We start from the raw sequence: 25,852 nt of genomic DNA on the forward strand, positions 1-25,852 counted from the left end.
CGACGTCCCCTCAAAAGATCCGCTTACAGAGACCTCCCGAAGTTTAACATATTTTCCACGAACAAACAGCTTTCGGCGTCTACTGCCATTCCAAGACCTTGAGGGAAAAGTTGTATCGCTTATGGGCGACCGATTTGAGGAAATGTGGTTTGCAAGGTGTCTGTGGAGCCGCTTAAACCGCCCAGACTGTGACATCAGACCTACTTGATATTCATAGTGCTGTAGGATATACACTTATTTCACTTGGCGGTTAACATCAGTCTTTCCTCTTTATTGTTTATTCATATTTTATTTAGTCCATGTCTTGAATATAGAAGAAAACAACTTTGGTTCTTTTTCGGTTGGTTTATTTGCAACAATTAAAACTGACAGATTCATATGTACAACTTGGAGCACGAGGTCCAAACAGAGACAAACATGAACAAGATAAGTGGCGTGCAGAAATGATCGGAACAATCATACAAAAGTATTTCACAGGTCAGACATTTAGAAGTTGAAAGTGCTTTGGTTTTCGTTGATCTGGAATGCATAACCATCATCTGTAGCTTCAGGTGCGACACATTCATCCTCTTCCTCCTGCAAGACAGAAATCAGGGATTTAGGAAAAGCAGTTCTTGAAAGAATTAAAAGCAAAAGATAAAACTAAACTTCAAAGTTGAGATTACCCCCCCCCCCCCCCCCCCATCCCGTCTGTGGAATGTATAATAATTCAGAGTTTTAATATGCAGACTGATAAAACTCTACACACACAAAAAAAGAATGCATAATGCGCAACTAGAGATTCAAAATTTGATCAACCCACCTCTCCAGAGAAATATTTTTCAATTAAGTTGAGGGAGGCCTTGTAAACCATTTCATTTTCATGAGACTGCAAAGCTTCGATTTTGTCCAGGCCACCACACTCCTCAATCATCAAACACAGCTTTTCAACCTCACCAATCTTCTCTCCAGCCTAAAAACAAAACAAAGTTATATTAACAGAGGAACAACAAAATAATGTCATGTTCCAGATCTACCTATTTGCATTAATGGACTATTGGAATAAAAATAATGTGCTCAGACTACAAAGTAAATGCATTTACTAAGTAAAACTTTAAATGCACAGACAGAAAGTTTGTGATGTTTCCTTAATTTATGCGACTAGAAAATTGGATTAATCAGTTCTTTCAGTCAATCTGAAATAACGAAGCCAAAGTGAGTCATAACTGTGTGTGGGTCAGAGGGGATTATACCAAATAATATTGTAACTAAATATCAGAACAAAACATCATTATCACTAGTCATTTTGCAAGATTAGCATCCAGAGATTTAGAGTAGTCGGGCCAATTACATCAACCTCACCAGTTAACAGTTTAATTGTATTTTTTGTTATTCCAGTCAAACTAAAAGAAACAAGACTTCCCTTTATATTTTTTCCTCAGTAGGATGCATTTAAAAAATAAAAAATATGCCCTTGTCTGTTAAACATCACTTAGAAAATATTTTAAAAAATAAATAAAATTCACAGGAGGGCAAATAAATTGGTCTGTAAATGCACACATGACAGAAGAGCTACTGAACACACAAGTGGCAACATGTGACAAACTTCTTAGAGAAAAATTTAATAAAATCTGATTCACTCCTTATTTTGAGATGTAGCAGTCGAGATGAAAATCATCTATACTTGGTTTCAATAAGATCAATAAAACTCATTTACCCTCAACTTAAAATTGACTCATACCAAAAAGATATTTGTGATGGCATCTAAGATGACCAGAATAGTTTTGCTGTCCTTAGTGGAGAGCAGGTTCAACAAGGGCTCCAATACGTTGGCTTGAACTAGGTAAACCACTTGCTCTACTGTGCCCCCGCTGGTATAATTGGTCACTGCCCAAACAGCCTCCTTCTGGGTCTTGTAATCACCCTGCATGAGGCAAGAGAGAGAAAAAATTAAGTTGAAAATAAATTAACTTCATGAACAAGTATTGTATTGTGTTCATGTGGTGACATACTCGTCTGAGAACTTCCACCAGGTACGGCACAATGCCAGCATTGATGACCTCCTGAATCTGATAGTCTCTGCCAGCCGTGATGTTGGAGAGAGTCCAGGACGCCTCCTTCTGAATGTTGCTCTTTTGGTGGCGCAACAGAGCTGGGAACATGGGAAGAGCACCAGCCTCCAGCACAGCCTGCGTTTGTTCATCTGTGCCAGTGACAATGTTACCAATAGAACGTAGTGAGGGGGTCTGTGGCAGGAAAAAATAAAAAAGTTATTATTAAATTTACCATTTTAAACGTATAACTCAAGAGTTCACTACTTTCCACCAACTTACCACAATGGACAGCTCCCCAGATGCCAGTAGCTGCACCAGTCGAGGAACCACACCGGCGTTCACCACAACCTCAATGCGATCATTGGGCCCGTCGGTCAGGTAAGAGATGGCCCAGCAGGTGTCCGCAAGCACTTCTTTGTCACTGTGCTGCAGAAGGCAGATGAGTGTGGGTAGTATCTGTTTCACAGCCTCCAGAGGTGGTGCAGGGTTCTTATTGCGGCACAGGTTTGACAAGGTCCATGTGACGTTCCTCAGGTAACCAGCCTGTAGAAGAAAAACTGGCTGGTCAGGGTAATTCTACACAGCTTTCACGCCATCTAGCGGTAATGCATGCTCACTACAGTTTAAAACAAATAGTCCTGAACACCAAAAACAACATTGTTTGAGGTTTAGAGATAATACATGTAAAAACCTTTATTTTAATTTTTTTTAGCTAATAATTTTAAATACGTTTTATGCAATACACCTTTCAAGAACCCATGATCACTGTACAACAAATATACACAATTCAATAATTTAAAAATAAACCCACAGTATATTTAAAAAAAAAAAAAAAAAAAAAAAAGAGAAGATTATAAAATACAAATAGCCAAATAGCTTTGGCAGAGGGAACAGAGTGTATGGAGGAGAAGGATCTAAGGGAGCAGAAATGAGTGATGATATGGAAGAGATCAGACAAATAAGCTGGTGTGAGGTTATGGATAGCCTTAAAAAGTATGCAGGACGATTTTATAATCGACTCTAGGTTGGATTGGAAGCCAGTGCAGATTTTGTAAAATGGGGGTAATATGGTGAAAAAGAGTTTAGTGATGATGTGGGCAGCTGAGTTCTGGACCAGTAGAAGCTTATAGACGGATTAAAAAAAAATGTAATACATTAATAGGTTTTCTAAATGTAAATTTATAGGGAGAATGTTACAAGTTGCAATTAGCAATTTGTAGTCATCAAATTTGTAAAAAAAAAAAAAAAAAAAAAAACACAATTATTTTATTTTACAATCATATGTGCGCCCATAGGCGTTCTGATCTAAAAAAAGATGGCGTGTTGAGGTGCATTGCTATTTTGAGAAACTATAATAGTCGGTTCTATAGACCTGAACAAAGCCGGTCTATTGTCCAGCAGAGCACGTTAGTTGTGCGCCTCGCTTACACACTGCTTAATACACACAAAATGTAGAGCAATACGCAAAAATCTTTACATATGAAAAATTAAAATATAATACATATTAAGGATTAAAAATATTACAAAAGATTATTTTCAAGCCTAAATTAATATAAAAACTATACTTTCATGCCTTCATCCCGGGAGGCTTTTTCAGTTCATTCATGACAATTTGCTAATGTATAATGTATTATTTTTAGCAGTATTATATGCATATTTATATTTGCTTAATTAAAAACGAGCTTAGATTTGCCCACCTGTCAGGTTTCAGACCATATGGGAGTAGCATGTGTATTAGGATATAACTCAGGTTTTTGAACACACTTCGTTATTATTGTTCATTTATTTGTTTGCTGGAAATTAGAACAGATTTTAGAAATAGTTTTAAAACTAATCTTTGCGCTTAAACTAAATTAATTACTTATAGGCTAATTGATGTCGGTGCGTATGACACGTTTCCCTATCCACAAACGTGAAAGTTAATAAGGAGGCTCATTTCTCATTCTCGCGCTGTAGATGCTCTGTTTAACTGTTTTCTTGCTAGTGAAACGCTCAGTTTTTCCACTTACGTCATGTAAATAGCAAATGCGCTATGGTGCGATGCAACGCACTGTTAAAGGGAATGAGAGATGAGACTCTGATTGGTTTATTCTCAAAACACATCTATAACTCATTAATAAAATAAGCTGAACCCTTTCAGACCATGCGCCATGGCGCAAAGCGGATTTTTTCCCTCATTATTTAAGAAAAAGTGGATTCTGACATGCCCTAATGCGTTTGCACCCTGCGCATGGATTGTGAAAAGAGCCCAAGGTTTAAAGTAAATCTTAAGTGTATACCTTTATAATAAATTTAATATAATAATAATAATATCTATTAAGCTTAGAGTGTAAATAAACAAGAACAAAACTAATTAAACCGATAATTTTTATTATTTGCTTGAGAATCAGGTCAAAAACATTTGATAATTACGGAGGACAAGAATTGTAATTAAATAGTGAAAGGCAAATTCCAAATGTTTCAGAATTTGTGCATGAAAATATAATGAATTTGTCTGGGGTTTTCTTACATTTTCATGCGCAAATTCTGAAACATTCGGAATTTGCCTTTCACTATTTAATTACAAATGTTGTCCTCACTAATTATCAAATGTTTTTGATACTTAATTATCTGAGGAATAGTTATTTTTAAAACTTCTTAAAAAGTCATAAAAAGACAAATTTTTGCGATATTCAATCTGTAAATTGGTCTAAATCAGCTTCACATTATTTGGTATAATAATAATAATAATAATAATAATAATAATAATAACAACAACAACAATATTTTAACCAACTTAGATTGTAATATTGCAATAAATACATTTCTCAAAATTATTTTTACCAAATTACAATGGACACCCATCTGAGAATAACTTTAAAACCAATTTAAATCCATCTATATAAATAACTTACAGGAAACACAGACAAATCAGGAACAGCCAGCAGAGCCAAGAGGGGGGGGATTGCACCATGCTTAATGACTCTATCCCTATACCCAGAACCATCACCTACACACACACAAACACAAAAAGAACAAATCAATTTGTACACCCACATTAAAAAGAAAATTAAGGGATCTAACTGAAATATTCTACTTAGCACCCACCAGCGATGTTTCCAAGAGCCCAAACTGCCTGCTCGCTAATATGAGCATGTGGTGACGAGATGAGGCTGATGAATGCTGGGATTGCCCCTCCCTGGACCACGGCGCTGGTCTGGTCAGATGTTCCAGATGCAATGTTGGTCAGAGCCCAGGCCGCCTCAAACTGTATAGGAGGAGAGTCTACCAGGCTCAGGAAGCCCACGAACTTAGGAATCAGACCAGCACTGATTATGCGGTCAATAGGTGGATGTCTCTCTCTTGACAGCAACTTCCTGCATGTCAGTGTAAGAAATGAAGCTTAAATACAAGTTGAGATGAATAGAGCTATCTGCACATGTATAAGCAATCTACTGGGAATTACCTGGCAGCTTGTGTGGCCTGGACTTGAGTCTCCAAGTTATTACTATTCACACCATTTACAATCTCCTCCACTGTCCAGTGCTGTGCCTGTATGAACAGAATGGAGATTTTATGAGGTGTAACATTGAAGGCAAGACCTTACAGGCAAAAAAAAAAAAAACGAAAAAAAAAAAAAAAACGCACATCTCAATATTGCAAGTTTGGTCCTTTGGCCTTTCATATTACATTTTTTAGGGTATCAGAAGGAAATCCAAAACACTTTAGGGTTTATTTTAGCACGTTATCAACACATGTCTGTAGATTTAAAATTGCAATACATTTCTAAAGTATTTTCCCCCATCCAGGACAAAGCCATGGATATCCATTCCAGCAGCACTTGCATATGCCAAACTTGTGCATATGCATCAACTATCTTCTTGTGCCTCATGTACTTTTGTAAAATACTTTACTAATTTTAAAGTTTATTTTATTTTATTTTTTTTACAGTGAGAAGCACTTATACAAAATTTGACATATACATATTTACTCAAAAAATAAAATTACAAGTATTAAAAATATCTAGCGGTTTTGGTGTATTTTCTGAATTAATGCGTCAGAAAAACAAAAGTTGAAACTAACTTTTGAACCTGAACCAGTGTTTACATTTTTGCTGTAGAGATACATGCAAAAAGTGTATTTTTAAATCAAATCATTTGCATATTTAAAGCAACATTTAAGCTCCGAATTAGGTACATTCAAAACTATTCTGAAAGCACATCGGTTTAGCTGTGCCTTTACTGAATAAGCACTGTGCTACATCTGGCAGATCACACTATTGTCTTTTTGTTTTAACTCTTAAAACATTTTTTAAAAATTAATCCCTTTTATTATTGGTCTTTATTTTCTTGTCTCTTTTATTTCTGTTTATGTACAGTAAGGCACTTTGGACTACCACGGTGTATGAAATGTGCTATATAAACCTGCCTTGCCTTAAATCTTTAAAAGGAATAGTTCACCCCAATATGAAAATACACTCATTATCTACTGACCCTCAAATGGTTTCAAAACTTTATGAGTTTCTATATTCTGATGAACACAAATTATTATTTTTTTTACAGGGAGCGGAATAGCTTTAACCATTGACTTCCATATTTGTATCTCCTAGTATGGAAGTCAAAGGTTACAGGTTTCCTTTATTCTTCTTAATAACTATATATACTTTTGTGTCCAACAAAACTTAGAAAGAGTTAAAATTAAAAATGACGAGTAAATGACAGAGTATTCATTTTGGGGGCTCAGCTAATTTGGGAAGTAGAGTAATAACAACCAAAGTGTCTTATTTGAAATTTCTTGAGTTTACTGATCTTGAGCAGCAAGTCGGCTGATCTGCATACCTGACAGTTCTGGCTTTTCTCTTGGAGAGGAGAGGTGGCCTCATCCGGAAAACTGCTCACGTTTCTCCTCTTCAAAATCTGCTCGTCTTTCTTTGCTTTACGAAGCTCGACGTTGACTTCGATCCTTCGACGTCTCAGCTCCTAGATTACAGTATTTAACATTTATATGAAAGCTAATCTGAAATACGATATATTTAAAAAGTAACAATAACATTCGACTCTCTTTATGCTGTTTTCATGCTATTCTGTTATAGCATGTTATCTATAATGCAAAGTGGTCACTTACAGTGGCATCTTTTCCTTTGTTTTTGAACTGAGTGAGTCGAGCGGTGTTCTCATTTGCAGCAGACATTTTAATGGAGTTTGATTGATCACAGTGTGTCGTAGCCTGGAAAATAAAATATATCCGTGACATATAAAACAACAATACATCACAATCAATTCACATTTCATAAATACATCTTTATATAATGGTATTAACATACTATTTAAATACGAGCAAAAGTAGGAACTCACCACTTTCAACCAAAGGACTGTGGAGGAGGAAGTATGACACAGATCTTTAAACTCGCGGTTTGAACAATCTGATTGGCCTGTTCGAGCAAAAGCATCTTCCTATTGGGCCGTTTTGAAAAATCACACCGCTGGCGTGAAGACGTGGGTCACACATTATCGCGAGATCTGCTGAGAATGCCGATTATGAACTTGAATATTTTGGGCTTTAAAAAGATACATGACCTTCAAACAGATACAAATGCATTACATTTTCAGAATATACATTTCAGAAATATACATGAATATTTTGGGTCTCCCTTTGTTACTGATACCTGGTTGGACTTATTGGGTTGACGTTTAAAAGCCGGATTATTTTACTTTCAGTAAATATATTTATCATATGTTGTTGTTGAGAGGTTGTGGATTCATTTCCACCCACATTTAATATTTGTTTCGTTTTATACCCACATTTAAACAATACTACAGTGACTGTGTAAATGTAAGATAAGCTTAATTATTCATTTTTAATAAAATATACTGTCTCTTTTTGATGTTTTTCTGTTAAGGGAGGGGCAAATGAGCTCTAAGTTTAATTCTGATTGGTCAATGGCGCTTGGCATTCTGATGTTTAAAATTCTGTGAAGAATTGACGGATATGAAGCAACAACACCACGTGTTTAACGTTACTGAATGGAGACAGAACATTTATACACCATTGTACGCTAACAAATGATAAACAATAGAAGTTGGTGGAAGGTATGTATCATTTCACGGTTTAAATTATGTAACTGTAGAACTTGTAAGTGAAACTACACTTTCTTTGGGCTTGAAAAACAGCTTACGTTGATGGTAACACAGCTTGCCTATTGTTAATGACATTTTTATTCGTTTTCCTTCAGCTTATTCCCTTTATTCATCAGGGGTCACCACAGTGGAATGAACCGCCAATTTATCCTGCATGTGTTTTACACAGCAGATGCCCTTCGAGCTGCAATCCAGTACTAGGAAAAATCCATACACACTCAAATACTACGACCAATGGGGTAAATGTACACATACGTTTAATTTCATTCAGCCAGCCTCAGAGATTGTCGTCCATACAAAATTGGCCAGTTAAATTTCTAATTTCTTTAAAAAAATTAAAAAAACAGCGATCTTCACTGCTTGCCTGAGATACGACACAAAAAGTGGGTATCAGACCAAACAAGAAGCCCTGCATTAAACTATATTTTTCCATGCCATGTCTTTAAAATATGGAAATTAATTTTACTTCAGTATTTTAAATAGAGTTTCTGAGCTAGCCTGCTGCTAATGGTGGCACCTGCGTTTAAACGGTTTTTCGTCTCTTTTTACACTTTTACAATCAAATGGATGCTATTTAACTGATTATATCTGAATTACAACATTAATGCTGTAAAAGAAACTGTAAAATTGAAAATAGTCACATAGAGCTTTCACTGAAAGTTCATCATTGGCTGAAAAACACTAGCTGTTCATATAGCCCATTTAGTTTATTGATCTATAGCGCATGGCTTTGGACTGTGGGGGAAACCGGAGCACCCAGAGGAAACCCACGCGAACATGGGGAGAAAATGCAAACTCCACACAGAAATGCCAACTGACCCAGCTGGGACTCGAACCAGCAACATTCTTGCTGTGAGGGGACAGAGCTAACCACTGAGCCTTCATGTCACCCCATTTAATTCAGTTCATTAAAACTACTATTTAAAGTTTATGAATATATAGATCTGGGATTGCAGCTAGCTTTGAAACAAATGATGCAAAGTATACGAAAGTCACATAAATAAAAAGACTTTATAGAATATTATAATCCTAAAATCATAGAATGAACATGGTTATTGCCATACAAAGTCTGTACCAAGATGGAAAAAGTGCACTTAAAAATATAACAAAAAAAGTTTATTGTATTTAGTATATCCTCAACTATAAACATGAGAAAATATGTGGTTTGTTGTGCGCCTTTTAACACAACCCACACACAAATATGAACCGTTGTGTTAAGATCATGAATCTATCCACGAATACACCATATTCTAAAAAGAAATCCAATATGAATTTTCCAAAATATGAATCGGCATATTGTTCAGGGGGTCTACTGAGGATTACATTAGGTACTGCTTTTCAAATGGAAAGAATATAGAGACATCTTAATCAATGTAGAAGAGAGAATCCCGTCCCCTCCATTTATTTGTTTCATATACATCAATATTTCTTCAGTTGTAATACAAAAAAAAAAAAAAAAGACAAGTTATACAAACATGATACCTTCTCTACTAGCACTTTCATCAGTCCTCAACGCAAGCAATGCTTCCTTATTTTAGGTAGGTTGTTCTACCCCATTGCTTAAAAACAAATAAGCCCATTGCGCCCACATTCCACTTCTGAAGTAGTATGATGAATCTTATGAAATAGAGAGGAGAAAAAAAACAACAAAACAACGGGTGCACCCATGATAGACTCCTGCTGTCCTGGATAATGCGAACGCGATTCCGAAAGGTTTTTAAAAACTCACAAAAAAACATTTTTGTAGGCGTTTAATCCAATAAGAAATCCGCCAGGACAGCATCCCAGTCAAAACTCATTGTTTGAACAACCAAAAATGTAAACCGTCCATTCCTGATCCAAACCCACAGCTTTTCTGTCCGATTTTCCACCAAACGATGTGGCTATGAGCGATGCTGGCTGACTGGGAAAGAGTTCCATCTTGAATTAAATGTTCAAAGTTTATTTAGAACAGCATGTGGTTGTATTCTATGAGGCTGATGACTGTAGTTTGTTGTTATGAGACCTAGAGAATACAGAGAGAATGAGGTTAAAAGCCCTTTGGTTTTATTGAACATCCACAAATATGAAATCCGCAACATGGGAACAGAGAGTGGGGGGGACTGCTTCAGGAGTAAAAGGAATGGCAGCCATGTTGGTACAATACACCGGGAATGCCTTTTCAGTCATTTAGATTGGTTGTGAAGTCAGATTACGTTTACAAAATAAAAATAAAATCATACAAATTAAACCGTTTATAAAGCATGGTCCTTTATTTCAACATTGAAATCCTAATAAAAGGAATTAAAACTATTTTAACCTTTTTTTTTTTATTCAAGCCAACTGAAACTGCGTAATTTTCTGCGAAAACTACACAAAATTCATTAGACCTCTCAATGAAAACCCGAACAGATGAGCGAACCAGCTGAAAGTCGAGCACATTACAATGCAACTGAAAAGAAAAGTCTTAAAATGCTTTTAATCAAGCCAATCCACGTGATAAATATGATCATGCATTCATGTAAACACCATAAATAACATCATGTGACCAGCAAACATTATGATGAAAAAAAAAACAAAACAAAAAAACAGGATCATACATATATATGCACAGACAGCATTTCCCTTGATTTTTGTGTTCGCAGTGTTTCAACATGGCTGCCGCTCTCTGATTGTCAAAGGCTTCACTGGAGTTTTTGGCTTTTATTGACAGGATTCTCAACCTCCGAACTGAGCGACTCGTTTCACTTAAATGTACACCAGTTTCCGCTGTTAATAAAACAGCATGTTCCGTGATTCGCTAATAAAGAGTGACTCCGCCCCTTCAGCCACTATGACTTAAGACAATCTGCAAGAGAGAATAATGGGTCGTATGAATGACATGCATGAAGCACAAACACAAATGGTGATGTTATTAGCATACTGCAGTTGAAATAAAAACAGAAAAATAAGAAGATAGAATGCCAGTCAGAGAATTCGGACGACAGATGACGATGATTGCGTCAAAACTAAAATAGATTAAATGCAGGAACATTCATAGTGTGAATGAAGACTAGATAGGCAGGCACAAAATAAAACTGGATGTATGGAAGTCAATGCAATGGAACAGACAAATGACAAACACTAGTGCAAACTAAACAGTAGACAATTTCTAAAACTAAAACAAATGGCTAAAAGCACCCTCTTACCTGGGGCCAACTGAAACATGCAGCCTTTTGTGTTAAAGTGCAAATTAAACCGATAATTGCTTAGCAAATATGTGATGGTTCACTATTTTGAAAAAAATTACTGAAATAATTCAATGGGGCAGTAACTTAGTTATTTTGAATATTTACAATATGTTGCCAAAAATACATAAATATGAATTAGAGTCACTGTTTTTGAAATCTTTTTGAATCTGTTTTTGAGTCATGTTAAAAGTACAAAACTGGTTTTATTTACACAAAGCATATACATATACAAATAGATAAAAATAAATGCAATCAGATTATAAAGTACACAAAATGCTGTATTATTCTTATACTGTTTTGATGCTTGATGCTAAATTCCTTTTCAACTTAAATCCATAGGCTTACATGAACATATGTACAAGTACGTTTAAAACCATTCTATCCAGCTCTTTTATATGTGCGTACAAGTGGAAATTACCTGCTTGCTTTGAAAGCTTTGAGTTTCTGTACAAAGAAGGACTCCAGGAACTCCGCACACTGGTAAAAAGGCGAGTCGCTGGGGTTGTAGTAGCGGCAGTTGTCGAAGATTTTGGTCATGTCCGCTACGAACTCTGTGAGTTTGCTGTAAAAGCGTTTCTGTATCCTCTCTTCCATTGTAGAAAGGTCTGCATGCAACGGAAATGCAAGGAGAGAAGAAAATAATACAACCAATTATTAAAACAAAGATACATTATTAAAAATTAGTACATGAACACAATAAATTATCAAAATGGTGAAATTCTTTTCAAAGACCTTATAAGTCACACATTTGTCATATTTGACTGCTAGCTGACAAGAAGTCTAGTCACTGCTGAAAATGGTTGATATTTCCTAATAATTCTCTCATCATTAGGTAGGTAACAGCACAAAGATGATCATTTTTCAGCTTCAGTGATTTTAACAGCATTTTTTTTTACCAAGGTACACATCGCATGATAAGTGTTTGGCTCTCCAATAAATACTGCTTCTCAACAGTTTTGAAAGCACACATAGGTTGATAGATCACACAAAAATTTAATTCTGTCTTCAATTATTGCTCCACTTGTTCTAAACCGGTTTGAATTAATTTTTTTATGAACTCACTTTTTCCATGAGGAAAAGCAGCCATAGATTTCCATAGTATTTTCTGTTCCTACTATGGATGTCAATGGCTGCTTTTTTCCAACAAATTTTAGAACACCTTGCTTTGTGTTCAACACAAGAAATTCATAAACGTTTACAAAAACTAGAGCGTGAGTAAATGATAAATGAACATTTTTGGGTGAACTATCAGTTTTAAAAAAAGTTCTACAATTTGATGTTTAAAGAGCCCATATTATGGGTTTTTGAAAATTCCCCTCCATGTAGTGTGTAACACAGCTCTAAGTGAAGCGAAGTATCCAGCTAAGGCTTAAATCTGTAAGAATACAGTGTTTAAAACGGTTGATTCATCTATAAAAGAGTCGACTCATAGTGCTTCAAACGAGTCGCCTTGATACCGACTCATTAGGTGTTTCGCCATGACGTACGAACGAAACCAAGTTATTCACGTGCACGCGCAAACCCGGGAGATTTCAAACCTGAGGCCCCGCCCTCTGACGCAGAAACCCAGACACACACCCACAAACACACGCACACCCACAAACACACGCACACAAACATGCCGGTCGATTGAAGTCACACTGCAGATGGATATATTGAGTCTCTACCCAAAGATGAAACCTCAGCATTATAACCAAGCAGTTGGAAACTTCTGGAAGCTACATGCTACAAAGAATACTTCATCTGAGTTTGTTAAAGGAAGGATCAGTAAAGAGTAACTGATGGACGTCAGGATGGGTTTCTTCCATTTCTCAAGTGTAAGTACGTGCGGTTAAAGTTGTTGCCTCGTTTACTCTTGCTTGCAAATGTATTTAGTTGTGATTTGTTACTTGTAACCGCGTGTACTGTATCAGGTTAACTGGATATTTGATCTTATCGCGTGCAAAGTCACGTTAAAAACGCGACGCGTGCTGTTTGTTTATGGAGCTCCGTGCTAGAGTTCTGCTCCCGCGATTTATTCGGAAATTTATTCCCGCGCCGCAGAAATCTGGCGCGGGGACAGCCGCGGGAATAAATTTCCGAATAAATCGCGGGAGCGGTCGGTAACGGGTTTAATTTGGGACGGGAGCGGGCTGTCTAGCAATATCACGGATATTGCTATGCGAATTAGAAAGAGAGAGTCTGCGTGGTGCTTGTGTGTGTGTGTGTTAGTGCGCACGCGCGCGTATGAGAGAGAGAGAGAGAGAGAGAGAGAGAGAGAGAGAGAGAGAGAGAGAGAGAGAGAGAGAGAGAGAGAGAGAGAGAGAGAGAGAGAGAGAGAGAGAGAGAGAGAGCGAACGAACGAACGAACGAACGACAGCTTGGCTGTCTGGACTGTATACTGGGTGATTTTTGGTTGTGTTCTCCGCTCTAGCGGGACCGGGCGCGGCGGGCAGAAAACGGAGCGGGTTCTCAGGCTAAAACCTGGCGGGTGCGGGCGGAAGCGGGAGCGTTGTCATCCGGAGGTGTGTGTGTGTTTTTGTGTGTGTGTGGTATGGCCAGTACACGACTGTCTCCTTCGTTCGGTTATCCGTGGCACTATCCACTCGCCATAGTGTGGCAGCTGAAATCCACGTCTATACTATCGAGCGTGTATGAACTGTGATTACTTTTTAAATTGCTGATTAGCTATTGGCCATTTCCCTCTCTGACTGAAGGCAGTCGACCAATCGCGACAGACTGTCATCGGTCCAATCAGCGCAGATTAGCTCCGTGCTAAGGAGGGGTTTGGGAACAAATGAATCACTGGACGATTCATACAGGAGTCGCTGGGATAATTAGGTAAAAATAAATGCAGATTATAAGACCATGAAAGTGTTTTTTGACCTTGCATGCATATTAGACTGTTGTTGGAGACCCTTACAACCAGGATATGACCCTATTTCATGTATAATATGGGCTCTTTAAAATGTTACATTTACAAACAGCTGCATTACATTAACATGCATGAAAAGTAACATTTGAATAACCTAATAGGGTCATTAGGAAACATACAAACTGCTGAATTTTACAGATGTCACACAACAAAAATAGAAAAAAATATTAGGGGGAAGAAGAGAAAAGAACACTCATACCCATCGGTTCCTTGATGATCCCATAATAATCTGGAGCATCATTCGGATCCACTGGTTCCAAGAATGGCCACGCCATCTTATGGGACTAACACACAGGAAACATCATCAATGATTACCAAACTTGCACAGTTAGCCTATTTACTTCCATTGTATTTTTTGACCATACAATAGAAGCTAATGCAAACAATAATGTTCTGATTACCAACATTTTTAAGAATATCTCTTATTAGGGCTGTGTGATATTGCAAATAAAATTATCACAATATCATGTTTTATATCATTTGACATCGCTATTTAATGAATATCTTTTAACAACAGATTTAGTAATATTATCATTTTTTTGTGTTACTTAACTTAAAATGTTACAAAGTGTGTGCAATAGTAACGTGTACATACTGAACAATCGAAGCAAACTTTAAGGTAATGATACAGGTAATGATACAGTAAACCTCAAACTCTGTAAACAACACAAATAATTATAATCAAATCTGAGCTTTTAAGTAAAGAAACCAACCATCATTATTCAAATACACACTGCAACATTACAAATTATGAAGTTGAATGACTATATTACCCCTTTGCTGGCAAAATCTTTCAGATGGGGAGCCAGTGGCTGGGATGCACAAGAAAAGAAACCAAAAAGCCACTCTGGCGACATCCTTACATCCTTTTTATTTACAATCTCCTCATTGATGCTACATGGCAGTCAGTTTCACCAGTGTTGTTGTTCTTACCTGAAGTCACAATCCTTTAGTTTCCTTCACTATTTTCTATGACGTCTTTCATAACTTAGCGAAGATCAATTGTTTTCTCAGAGAAAAGTAAAAAGCACTGCACTGTTTGGATGTGCTGTGTTTGTCTGAGGTAATTAGTCAGCAGTTTCTGAAATGTGTATATTCCATATAAAGTGTGAAGCAGATTGGTTAGTTCTAATTGCATTAATCACGGTTTCGCAAAATTGCAGCCACATTTTAATATAACTATGCGATTCATACCAAAACGTCATATGGAACCTTTTATGACCATGGTGTTCAGTCAATAAATATGCATACCAATTTTATCACCCAGCCCTCTTATATAACACAAATGAAAAAAAGCATACAGGCTTGAAATGACATGAGGTGGAGTAAAAGATGATTTTTAGATAAACCACCCAGGAATGAACTGCTTTCCTGAAAACGTAATATCCGTAGGATGGCACCATTTTCACAAAATAATGTTTCATGTATTCATTTTTAGTGCATGGAGACAACAATGGTGTCATTTTCAAAAACCATGTAAATAAATTTATGCAAACATGTAAACGTAGGGTAACACAATAATGTTTTTAAATGAAATCAGCCTTTCCATATAGCAAGTCCTGAAAATGTAGGCAAACACCATTTTTAGTCGCAGCTTCAAACTGCAAACATACCCTAAACACCTCTGTATTTGTACAAACCTGTAAGGAGCGCAGGATTCTCTTCAGCCCCTCATAGTCTTTATCTGTGAGTGGCGTCAGAACAGTCATGGCGTCCTCAGTAGACTGGCACTGCGGGCACACGTACTCATCGATGTGTGTGGCTTCGCTCTGTAAGATGCCAACACAGCGCCCGTGGTACCAGTTTTGACAGCGATCGCAACCGATGTAGAACCTATAAAACAATCCGTATAATCAGAAAACGTGCTTCTACGTGTACATTTTGAAATATACGTGATGATGAGAGCATGCGCTTACTGTGACTCGTCATATGGAGTTCTGCAGATGCAGTAAAGCTCCTCTGTGTTTCCCTCCTGAGCGCGTTTACATTCCGAACAGATGTAGTCGTCCATCTTCTTGGCCTCTTTCTCTGTGATGCCCACACACTCGCCGTGATACCAGTTAGAGCAGAGGTCACAGCCGATGTAGAACCTGCACCAACAACAACCTCATTTCAATCTCACATTGACTTTAAAACCATATTTAAGGGCTTCAGCAAACAATTCTACCGTTACTTAATGTATTTTACCAATTGCTTTTCTTTTACAAGTTTTTTTTTTTTCCTGAGCTATAACTTTTTAAAAGCTACTCAACAAATTATACAGAATTGATATACAGTAGGTTTTATCAAAATTATGAATCAAACGTGAATCAACTAATCAGCAGTTGCAAAGTATCAGTGAATAACAACGCAAAGTTAAACTGTATTTCCACTGCCAAACCAAGAATGATTTTTAAATTAAGTCTATAATATATATTTGAATATTTTCAAAGTATGCATTTACCACACTAGATGTGTTCATATTAATCTGATATATATGTTCTATCTGCGATCTGAATGATTTTGAGATATTGAACTTCAAGTTCAAGTTTTTGCATTCCATGGCAAACAGTATGTGTTTAACATTTGTTTTTTTTTAAATAAAAAGTCTTAAAATGTAAACAACTTATAAAAAACATGCCATAATGTAAATAAGTTGTCATTTAATAAGAATATGTCAATAACTCAATTTTGACAAAAATGTCAGATAGAACCTTACAATTCTAAGGTGCCGATATACATACATACATACATACAAACATGAACATATATAGATAAATACAATGCAAAGAGGTAAATAGCGTCCATTTAAAACTTTTTAATATATTAAATTATGTTAATCCCCCCCAAAACCTAATTTCAATATCAATGGTATTAAATTAGGGCTGCACGATATTGGAAAAGTTGTAATTCTGCAATTTTTATTGTGATATGAATCAAACTCAATTTGGAACTCATAATTTTATATAGATAGTGATGATTTCATAGACTTTTTATTTGCGAGTATAACTGTATACGTTGAATAATCAAATGTAAGTAATTAAATCTGCATAGTTTTTATTGCATAAAAGATTTCTTGTACACAGAATTTAAATGCGCTTGAAATCTTAAAGTCATAGGCCTTAAAAATAAATCAAGCAAGCACTATTTCACTCTATTAAGGTTAAACTTTACAAGCACTCAACAATATAGTTGTTGGTCAGGTATAATTCCACCCAAATTTCCCAAGGGATGATTAAACTGAAGCTGAACTTGACATTGCAGATCCTGCAATGTGACTACTGTGAAAGATCACATTGCGATATTGATGCTGAAACGATATATTGTGCAGCATTATAATAAATTATTACAAAATAAAACTCTATAAAAAAATATATATATATGTAGTGTGTTGCCTTTAAACTCGTATTGACTATTATTTTGACAATAATTATTGTATTTTTTACTTGTGAAGCAAATAATCAAAACAGTATTGTTTTAAAAAAATGAGATTCAATTAAATAAAACACAAAAAATTATATTCTTCATTTTTTATAATTCTTAATTATTTTTTTAATTCTTAATAATTAATTGCATTTATATTTGACAAGTGATAAAGCTTCTGGTGGATAATGTTACATAACAACTTGATAAATTCCAAGTAAGAAAAAAAAACGATATGAAAGCTCTCCTACTTGGACTCATCGTAGGGCGTCTTGCAAATGCAGTACAACTTGATGTCCCTCTTGCTGTCCTTTGAGGTAGTGGAGATCATCTTCTTGCGTTTGGGCTTGGCGGCGTCTCTCTCCTCTTCCCGCTTGCGTTTGTGTGTGGACGTGGGTGACGTAACTGTGCCCGTATACGAGGACAGACCGCTATGAACATGAGTGCTGGCGGCTGCTGCTGCCGCTGCTGCTGCTGCTGCTTGAGCCGCTGCTGCCTGAGCCTTTTCCTTCTCCCGCCGCAGCTTAATCAGATCACGCTTTAACTCCTCCTGATAACACAACACATGTGCAAATGACTCAACATGCGCCATCATGCAGATTCAGCACTCTAAATATGTGTGTGTGAGAAAGAAAAGCCGAGATGTGGGTGGGAAATGAAAGCATGTGCTTCTACAGCTAGATAAACACTGCTAAGACTGGCATAAATGGTGCAAAATATTATTGTTATGTCATTCATTCCAGTAATGGTAAATTGACAGCAAGTTTTTTTTTTACTCTAGACTTCTTTCAAAAATATATCTAATATGCAGATTAACTGAATTAGAATAATTTTTAAATTTAATTTAATAACTTTTAATTGTTGTCATAGTATCCTCTTTTGATTTACTATAAAATTAAGAGATTCTTTGAAATTTTAAATTACACATGAATGTATTATTGCTTGAAATATATAATAGCCGCATCATTCAAAAATGAGCAGCATTAAAAGGAATAAAACTGATACAAATTGTAAGGATAAACATTATTTCATCATTTACTTACACTTTTCACAAACTTGATTTTCTTTCTTTTGGTGAACTAAAAATAATAGTTTTAAGAATTATTCAATTCAATTCAATTCAGCTTTATTTGTATAGCGCTTTTACAATGTAGATTGTGTCAAAGCAGCTTCACATAAATGGTCATAGTAACTGGAACAGTGTGGTTCAGGTTTTAGTGTTTAAGTTCAGTTCAGTTCAGTTTAGCTCAGTTCAGTGTGATTTAATCATTACTGAGAGTTCAAACACTGAAGAGCAAATTCATCGATGCGCAGCTCTACCAATCCTGAACCATGCGAGGCAGTGGAATTATGAAAAAAATAGTAACTATCGACTTCTATAGTAGTTACCCACGTACAACATTCTTTAAGATTTCTTCTTTGGTGTCAAGCAAAAGAAAGAAAATCTTGGGAATCATCTAAGAGTAAGTAAATGTTTTAGCACATTTTTATTTGTATGTCCACTTTCCCTTTACCCAGATAGGAATAAATCAATTTTTTATCATATGAACTGTATAAAATCTACTCATTTATTTTTTCAAAAATAACATGTATATTGTGAACACTATGAATTACAAAACTTAAAATAGTTATACATCTTAAAAATCATTCTAAATAACCTAGAAAATAAAATAAAAACTTTAAGGATTTGCATATTTGTTTTTTAACGTTTTGTTCCCTTACTAAAAGCTGGATTTAAAAATAAATATTGTATGCACATCCCCCAGGTCAAAGCAGAGCTAAATACAGGATAAGAATTATATTTAATCATTTGACAGGCACTTTTACACAAAATAGATTACTAATGAAAATAATAGAAGTTATAAAAAAATGAAATATGACTTTATAGATTTTATAGTAAGAGGTAAGATCAATTATTTTTTAAATAAGAAAACAGGGATTAATAGTAGGGTTGGGCAATTAATTGAAAAGTATTCAGAATCTATAATCGATCAAAAATTTTCAGGTCAATTTTTTTAATTACCTTCCTCACGACGTGGAATCATGCGACCCTGCTCCGTTAAGGATGATTGAAGCTTGTGTGTCGAATTCACAGGTGTGGTGCCTCTCAAAAAAATGTAACTAAACGTCGCACTTTGCACTACATTAAAGATGATTGGAAGCTGCACCGAAGATGCATTGAGACAGCATATTTTACATTACAATAAAATGATCATTTGCATTATAATATTTGTTTACAGAAGATGTTTAAAATATTTAAGGTTTCACACTTAGATGATGATTGATATTAAAGCTTGTTTGGCATGCTGTCCCGGGAGAGAGCCCAGACCTTAAGAGATCCTCGAGCCCTGGGCTGCCTCCTGTTGCAGGGCAAGAGGAGAGTTTGAGCTCAGGTAGATCTCGATGACTCCCCTCTTGCTTCTTGTAGCTAAGTGTCGGATAAGGATGGCTGAGAAGAGGTGTATTCACTTAGAGCTTGACCATTTTTTGTGATCAATTGCTTAGGGTGGATGTTATTTGGACTGTGGGAGGAAACCGGAGAACGCGAGCACAGGAAGAACAAGCAAAACTCTGCACAGATATTTAGCTCGCCAAATATCTGGCAGGCATCGTCGACTCATTGGTCGATTCTCTCAGATCGCGTTTTTGATAGCTCATACTGTGTGATTGTCACTCATATGCACGAGCACCGATTTGCCTGTGATTTCAGGCATTTGTCAGTGATTTCTCAAAACCTGTCGGCGAGTTAAAAACGGGGCTAAAATCATGCAGTCTGAACTAAGCATTATTTACAGGATATAAAAGAGTATTTTTTTTACAAGAGATACTGCTTATATTTAACTTTAAATATGAAAAACATTGAAGAGAATTCAGTTTCCAAAAGTACAAATATATTTGTGACTGTTGGTTTCAGGCAGTGTGTGTTTTAATTTCAGTTGTTCAACGCTGATGTTCAGTAAATAATCATAGATAGTAGATAGTGTGTGTTTCCCTCGATTCCTTCAATTAAAATCAAGTATCCCCCCTTCTCACTTGTAATATGTGAGCATATACAAAACTGTACAAAACTTTTCAGTGAACTAAAAACATAAAATAAATAAATAAAATAATCGTTCATGAATCATAATAGAGTTAAAATGTTCAATTAAAGATTAGATTCAATTAGATTTTTTTTTAGGCCAAAACGCCCAGCCCTATTTAATAATGTTAGAAGATGAAAGTAATTTTTATATAAGTATCAAAAGAAAACAGAACAGGAAACAGACAGGAGTGAGTTGGTCTTAGAATTTGTAAAAAGAAAGAAAAAAAAAGCTTAACAGTTCAAACACACATCCTGAACGAAAAAGCATCTCAGATCAGTGTAAATCAGAGAAAGTTTGGTCTTTTGCTGTTGCTTACCTGCACTTGCAGCTGCAGTTCCTTATCCAGCAGAGCTCTTTTCTTCAGGATATCAGCTTTGAGCTGCTCTTTGTGTTTGAAGAGTAGAGCCGACAGTTTGCTGGCGTTCTGTTTGCTGCGCTTCTGCTCCACAGACTCCTCCCGCTTCCTCTTTTTGGCCGCCTGCCTCTCATCCTTATCGATTTTATCCAGGATGAACTTCATCACCTGGTTACAGACAATCATCCTGCCCGAACAGACAAAAGACAATGGATCTGGCTCATTAAATTCAGTCTATTCTTAAGTAAGAGCTCAGTAAATACAGTTTATCTGTGGATCGAATAATGCTTTGTTAGTTGGGATTTAAAAATCAATATAATTTCTGGAACAAAAAGTTACTTGAATAGGAACAAATGAGAAAAAGATAGATGAAAGAAAGTCTTTACCTCTGGTTCTCCTCTCTTTCAGCAGGAGTCATGGTTTTCTTCTGCTTTAACTGCTCTATAGCCACATTCTGCTTCTGGGCAACCTGAGTGAAAAAATGAAGAGCGTTTAACCTTTTGAACCTTTTCTGTTTGTGTAGACCCGTAAAAACATTAATAAGCATTTAAACTTCTGCAATGTCAACTGTTTTTTAGAAAATGTACTTTATTTGTAGGAAATCAGGAGCAAACACCTTGAGGAACAAAAAACTTAAATCTATTTCAAAAACATAATTAACACAACTTTAATTGCAAAACATTGTAATTGCCAGATTAAAATGCTCAAGATTTGAATCTAAACTAGCATAAATGGCTGCATTTAGACAAATGTCCTATAAGCAGATAAAAATATGACACTTTTACTATAAAAATGGTCTAAGCAATTTGCAAATGGACCAAAGACTACAATGTGTGAAAAACATTCTGACAGTAACAGTGTTAACTTAATAACAGTTTTAATTCATAAGAACAGATTTTATACATTTACCTCAATTACTTTTCTTTACCGTTTTCCCCTACCCATTGTATTTTGAAGGAGGGTTCAACTGAATTTAATTAAAGCCATGTTGTGGCCTCAACACCTTAGTTGATTCTGAACAGAGATATTGTATTCTATTCTGTATTTTACATAAGAATCATTTTTAACAAAGTTGTTTTATACTAATATCAAATTATAGAATTTATAGTTTGATCAACATTAGATTTTACTCATAATGTATCAAGAGTCTTTATTTTAGAACATGCAAAGGTAGTATTCATGTTATAATATTACATATGACAAAATATGTCACATATTAGCGTCACACAAAGGTGGGGTTTGGAAAAATGTATCACTGAACAAATTATATGGCAGTCAAAAGGATAATTTGGTAAAAATAAAAGCATATTATTTCTAAAACCTGACATTTTAATTAAACCATCACATTTTACAGTTTAGTAAAAACTTCATAAAAAATAACAGTTTAATACAAATTTTACTTTTTGCTTGTTTTACTTCCCAAAATAAATTTCTTCATGGAGATCAAAAATGTTGTATGAAATATTAAATATTATGTAACGCACTGGTCAAACTGCACCCAACCCAGTCTGTGCTGGGATTGAACCGACATTTCTTTGTATGGGAGTCGGTTGCTCAAACAAAAAGACCAAAGACCATGGCCCCTAGTGTCTGTTGCTAGAGCACCTTTTGAGGTCAGAGAAGAGAGGTTTACCTGCATAGCACTTTCCTAGCTGGCCTCCGTTACCCTCACCTCCCTGAACCTCACTCCCATGTTGGAGGAGCCCCCACATGCAACTCGGTCCTACCGCACCCAACCCGGTCTGAGCTGAGATTGAACCAGCTGTTGCTAGAGCATCTTTTGAGGTTAGAGGAGTGAGGTTTACCTGCGTAGCACTTCGCTAGCTGGCCCCTGTTACACTCACCCCCTAAACCTCACTCCTATCCCGGACGAGCCCCCACATGTAACTCAACAGCCCTACTGCACCAGACCTTTTGGGTTGCTCTAACAAAAAGGCTAAAGACCATGGCCTCTAGTGTCTGTTGCTAGAGCACCTATTGAGGTCAGAGGAGTGAGGTTTACCTGCATAGCACTTTGCTAGCTGGCCTCCATTACAATGACAAGACATCTTTAAAGTCTGCACGAACAGTAAGTTGCTAAGACTTTCGTTTTGGTGTGTTGTACTTTCAACAGAAACAAAATATTGAGTAGGGGACAGAGAATTCTGTTCGCAGATCATTCCCTCATAGCAAACTAACAGTTAGAGGGTCATGGTTAAGAATATGGTAGCTAAATTTGTCAAACTGACGTCAACAGAGAATAAATACCCCTTCAAACGTGGAAGCAAATAACTTTTAAGCGAATGAGACTTACCAAAATAGAAAATCTTAGTGAATTAACTTGCACATATTAAATTGTTCAACTAAAAAATAATAAAGTGCGCTAGCAAAATAAACTGTCGATTTTGATTTCACATGGACTTTGAATAATTATATAAATTAACTTTGAAAGTGTACATGTGTTCTGACCTGTTTCTGTATCAGGTCGCTCTGACTGACGTGCTGCTGGGCCTGTTCTCTCTTAGCCTCCTGCTGTTTCTTTTTCTGTTGCTGTTGTTCGCAGAGCTGCTGGATGCGCTGAAGCTGCTCCTGGACGCTGGCCGTCTGGATGGTCACCAAGTTCTGTATCTGGTGAGCTTGAACCTGCCCTCCGCCCTGCTGCTGGATCTGAATGGGCAACTGCAGTTTGATCTGTTGGGGCATTCCGGCGGTGGTCCCGACCTGAGCTTGAATCTGGGCTGCAACCTGACTCTGGATGTGGGACAGGACCTGCTGCTGGAGGCCGGGGACGCTGAGAAGCTGTGGGGGGAGCTGGATCTGGGGTTGGACTTTGGTGACGGTGGTCTGCGTGACGGGGAGGGTGGTGATCTGCTGTGGAGGAGCAGTGGCTGTGACCTGCGCTATCTGAGGGGTCGAGACGGGTGTAGGGGGCACGACTGGGTTTTGAGGAGGGAGCTGTGGTTGAGGCCGGAGCTGCACAGGTGGGTGGGGCTGTATAGGTGGAGTCGGTTGGGGAATGACTGCAGTTTGGATTGGGGCAGGTGTGTGCTGGACTGGCTGGGATGGAGGCACAGATGGTGGGGGAGGAAGTGAGGGTGGAGGTTGAGGCTGTGGAGCGAGACGAGCAGCTGGAGAGGGAGAGAGAACATGTGTAGAGCATAAACACTCTGAACAGCAAAAATATGCAGACATTTTCAAGCAACAAAAATATATTCTCTCTGGTAGCTGGTTAGCAGCAAATAACATCTGTATACTTTAATATACATCTGTATGCATGTACAGTTGAAACTAGAAGTTTACATACACTCTAAAAAAAGGAACATAACAATTTTGAAAAAAAAAGGTCTGATGTTAAATTATACTTAACGTTTACTATTATAGGTCTGTTAGGATTTACATTTGCTAAATTCCAGAATAATGAAAGAATTTTGTAAGAGAATTTTTTATTAATTTTAAGACAGTCAAAAGTTTACATACATTTTCTTGGTATTTGTTAGCTTTGCTTTTAAACTGTATAACTTTGGTCAAATGTTTTGGGTATCTCTCCACAAGCTTCTCACAATAGTTTGAAGGAATTTTGGCTCATTCCTCCTGACAGAATTGGTATAACTGAGTCAGATTTTTAGTCTGTCTTGCGTGCACAAGCTTTTTCAACTCTGCCCACAAATTTTCCAAAGTATTGAGCTCAGGGCTTTGTGATGGCCACTCCAAAACATTCACTTTGTTGTCATTAAAGCACATTTTAACTAATTTGGCAGTACGTTAAGTGGACCAGTCCCTTCTGCAGCAAAACAACATGATGCTGCCGCCTCCATACTTCACAGTTGGGATGGTGTTCCTAGGCTCGTAAGCTTTCCCCCTTTTCCTCTAAATGTAACACTGGTCATTATGGCCAAACAGTTCAATCTTAGTTCTAACAAACCACAGGACATGTCTCCAAAAAATATTCTTTTCCCCAGTGTAATTTAGCAAATTGTAATCTTGTGGCTTTTTTTGTTGATTCTGACTTGTTGTTTTTCCCATTTTGTCACACAAGGAAGCAGTGTGATTGAGGTTTTCCTTAAATATTATTCTACAGTTGTGCCTCCAATTAGCTCAAATGTTGTCAATTAGCCAATCAGAAACTTCCAAAACCTTGACAACATCATCTGAGCTTTTTTCAGGGGCATATTAATCTTATTGTATGTAAACTTGGTTTTCAAGAAAAGTTATCACAATTTCTCAAAAAATATCTCTCTCATTATTCTGCTATTAAGCAGAACAGAAACAAATGTGATAATCCTAACTTACCTAAAAGAGAAAAAGTTTAGTCACATCAACATCTGACTTTAAAAAAAAAAAATTGTTATGTGCCTTTTTATACAGTGCATGTAAACTTCTGGTTTGAACTGTATGTGTGTGTGTCATAGGACCACTTGACTAAATTGCAGAGCTTGTGCAAACCTATTCTGCTGTTTGTGTGTGCTGTTTTATTTAAGCTACTATATATATATATATATATATATATATATATATATATATATATATATATATATATATATATATATTAGGGGTGTCACGATTTTGATTTTTAATCGAAATCAATCGAAATTTATGCTCAATTTCGATTATCGAATTAAAAAATAGAATCGTCGATGCTGCCACGCCCCCATGTCACGTCAGCTTGGCTTGCCAAGCTGGGAAAAAACAGGCTTGTTGAAGTGCTTGTTAAACTGCAGAAGCAGGAGACCCGTCGACAAAGCTTAAACCCTCTTCTCTTTC

The 25,852-nt window shown here is 36.5% G+C and overlaps 2 protein-coding genes and 1 long non-coding RNA gene across 53 annotated transcripts in view; 1 reads left to right on the forward strand and 2 right to left on the reverse strand.

Moving 5' to 3' along the window:
* Positions 1-333: 333 nt before the first annotated feature.
* On the reverse strand, positions 334-7,387 carry kpna2 (karyopherin alpha 2 (RAG cohort 1, importin alpha 1)). 2 transcript variants are annotated; one of them, XM_073938881.1, is made up of 11 exons: positions 7,336-7,387; positions 7,137-7,238; positions 6,851-6,991; positions 5,479-5,564; positions 5,121-5,389; positions 4,928-5,022; positions 2,313-2,576; positions 1,992-2,225; positions 1,721-1,903; positions 803-952; positions 334-576 (listed from the first exon to the last, which is right to left on the reverse strand). In XM_073938881.1, exons 2-11 carry the CDS (start codon positions 7,200-7,202, stop codon positions 487-489), a joined length of 1,578 nt encoding a protein of 525 aa, XP_073794982.1. In that variant the 5' UTR covers positions 7,203-7,238; positions 7,336-7,387; the 3' UTR covers positions 334-486.
* Positions 7,388-7,985: 598 nt separating this feature from the next.
* On the forward strand, positions 7,986-9,613 carry LOC141381199 (uncharacterized). The gene is made up of 2 exons (XR_012400987.1): positions 7,986-8,101; positions 8,245-9,613. It is a non-coding gene; the product is annotated as an uncharacterized lncRNA (long non-coding RNA).
* The window catches only part of bptf (bromodomain PHD finger transcription factor), a 41,998-nt gene continuing 25,663 nt past the window's right edge, over positions 9,518-25,852 (reverse strand). For 25 of the 50 annotated variants that reach the window (XM_073944489.1, XM_073944477.1, XM_073944486.1 and 22 more), the window contains 9 exons: positions 23,561-24,219; positions 21,499-21,581; positions 21,074-21,299; positions 17,926-18,224; positions 16,189-16,362; positions 15,913-16,105; positions 14,472-14,556; positions 11,777-11,963; positions 9,518-10,976 (listed from right to left, as the gene is read on the reverse strand). In XM_073944489.1, coding sequence (XP_073800590.1) covers positions 10,967-10,976; positions 11,777-11,963; positions 14,472-14,556; positions 15,913-16,105; positions 16,189-16,362; positions 17,926-18,224; positions 21,074-21,299; positions 21,499-21,581; positions 23,561-24,219 — 1,916 coding nt within the window. In that variant the 3' untranslated portion in view covers positions 9,518-10,966. The remainder of the gene's footprint in view (positions 10,977-11,776; positions 11,964-14,471; positions 14,557-15,912; positions 16,106-16,188; positions 16,363-17,925; positions 18,225-21,073; positions 21,300-21,498; positions 21,582-23,560; positions 24,220-25,852) is intronic. The other 25 variants (XM_068218967.1, XM_073944483.1, XM_073944464.1 and 22 more) reach the window with 1 other exon arrangement.

This window comes from Danio rerio, chromosome 3 (assembly GCF_049306965.1).
Source record: "Danio rerio strain Tuebingen ecotype United States chromosome 3, GRCz12tu, whole genome shotgun sequence".
In the NCBI taxonomy this organism is placed as follows: Eukaryota; Metazoa; Chordata; class Actinopteri; order Cypriniformes; family Danionidae; genus Danio; species Danio rerio.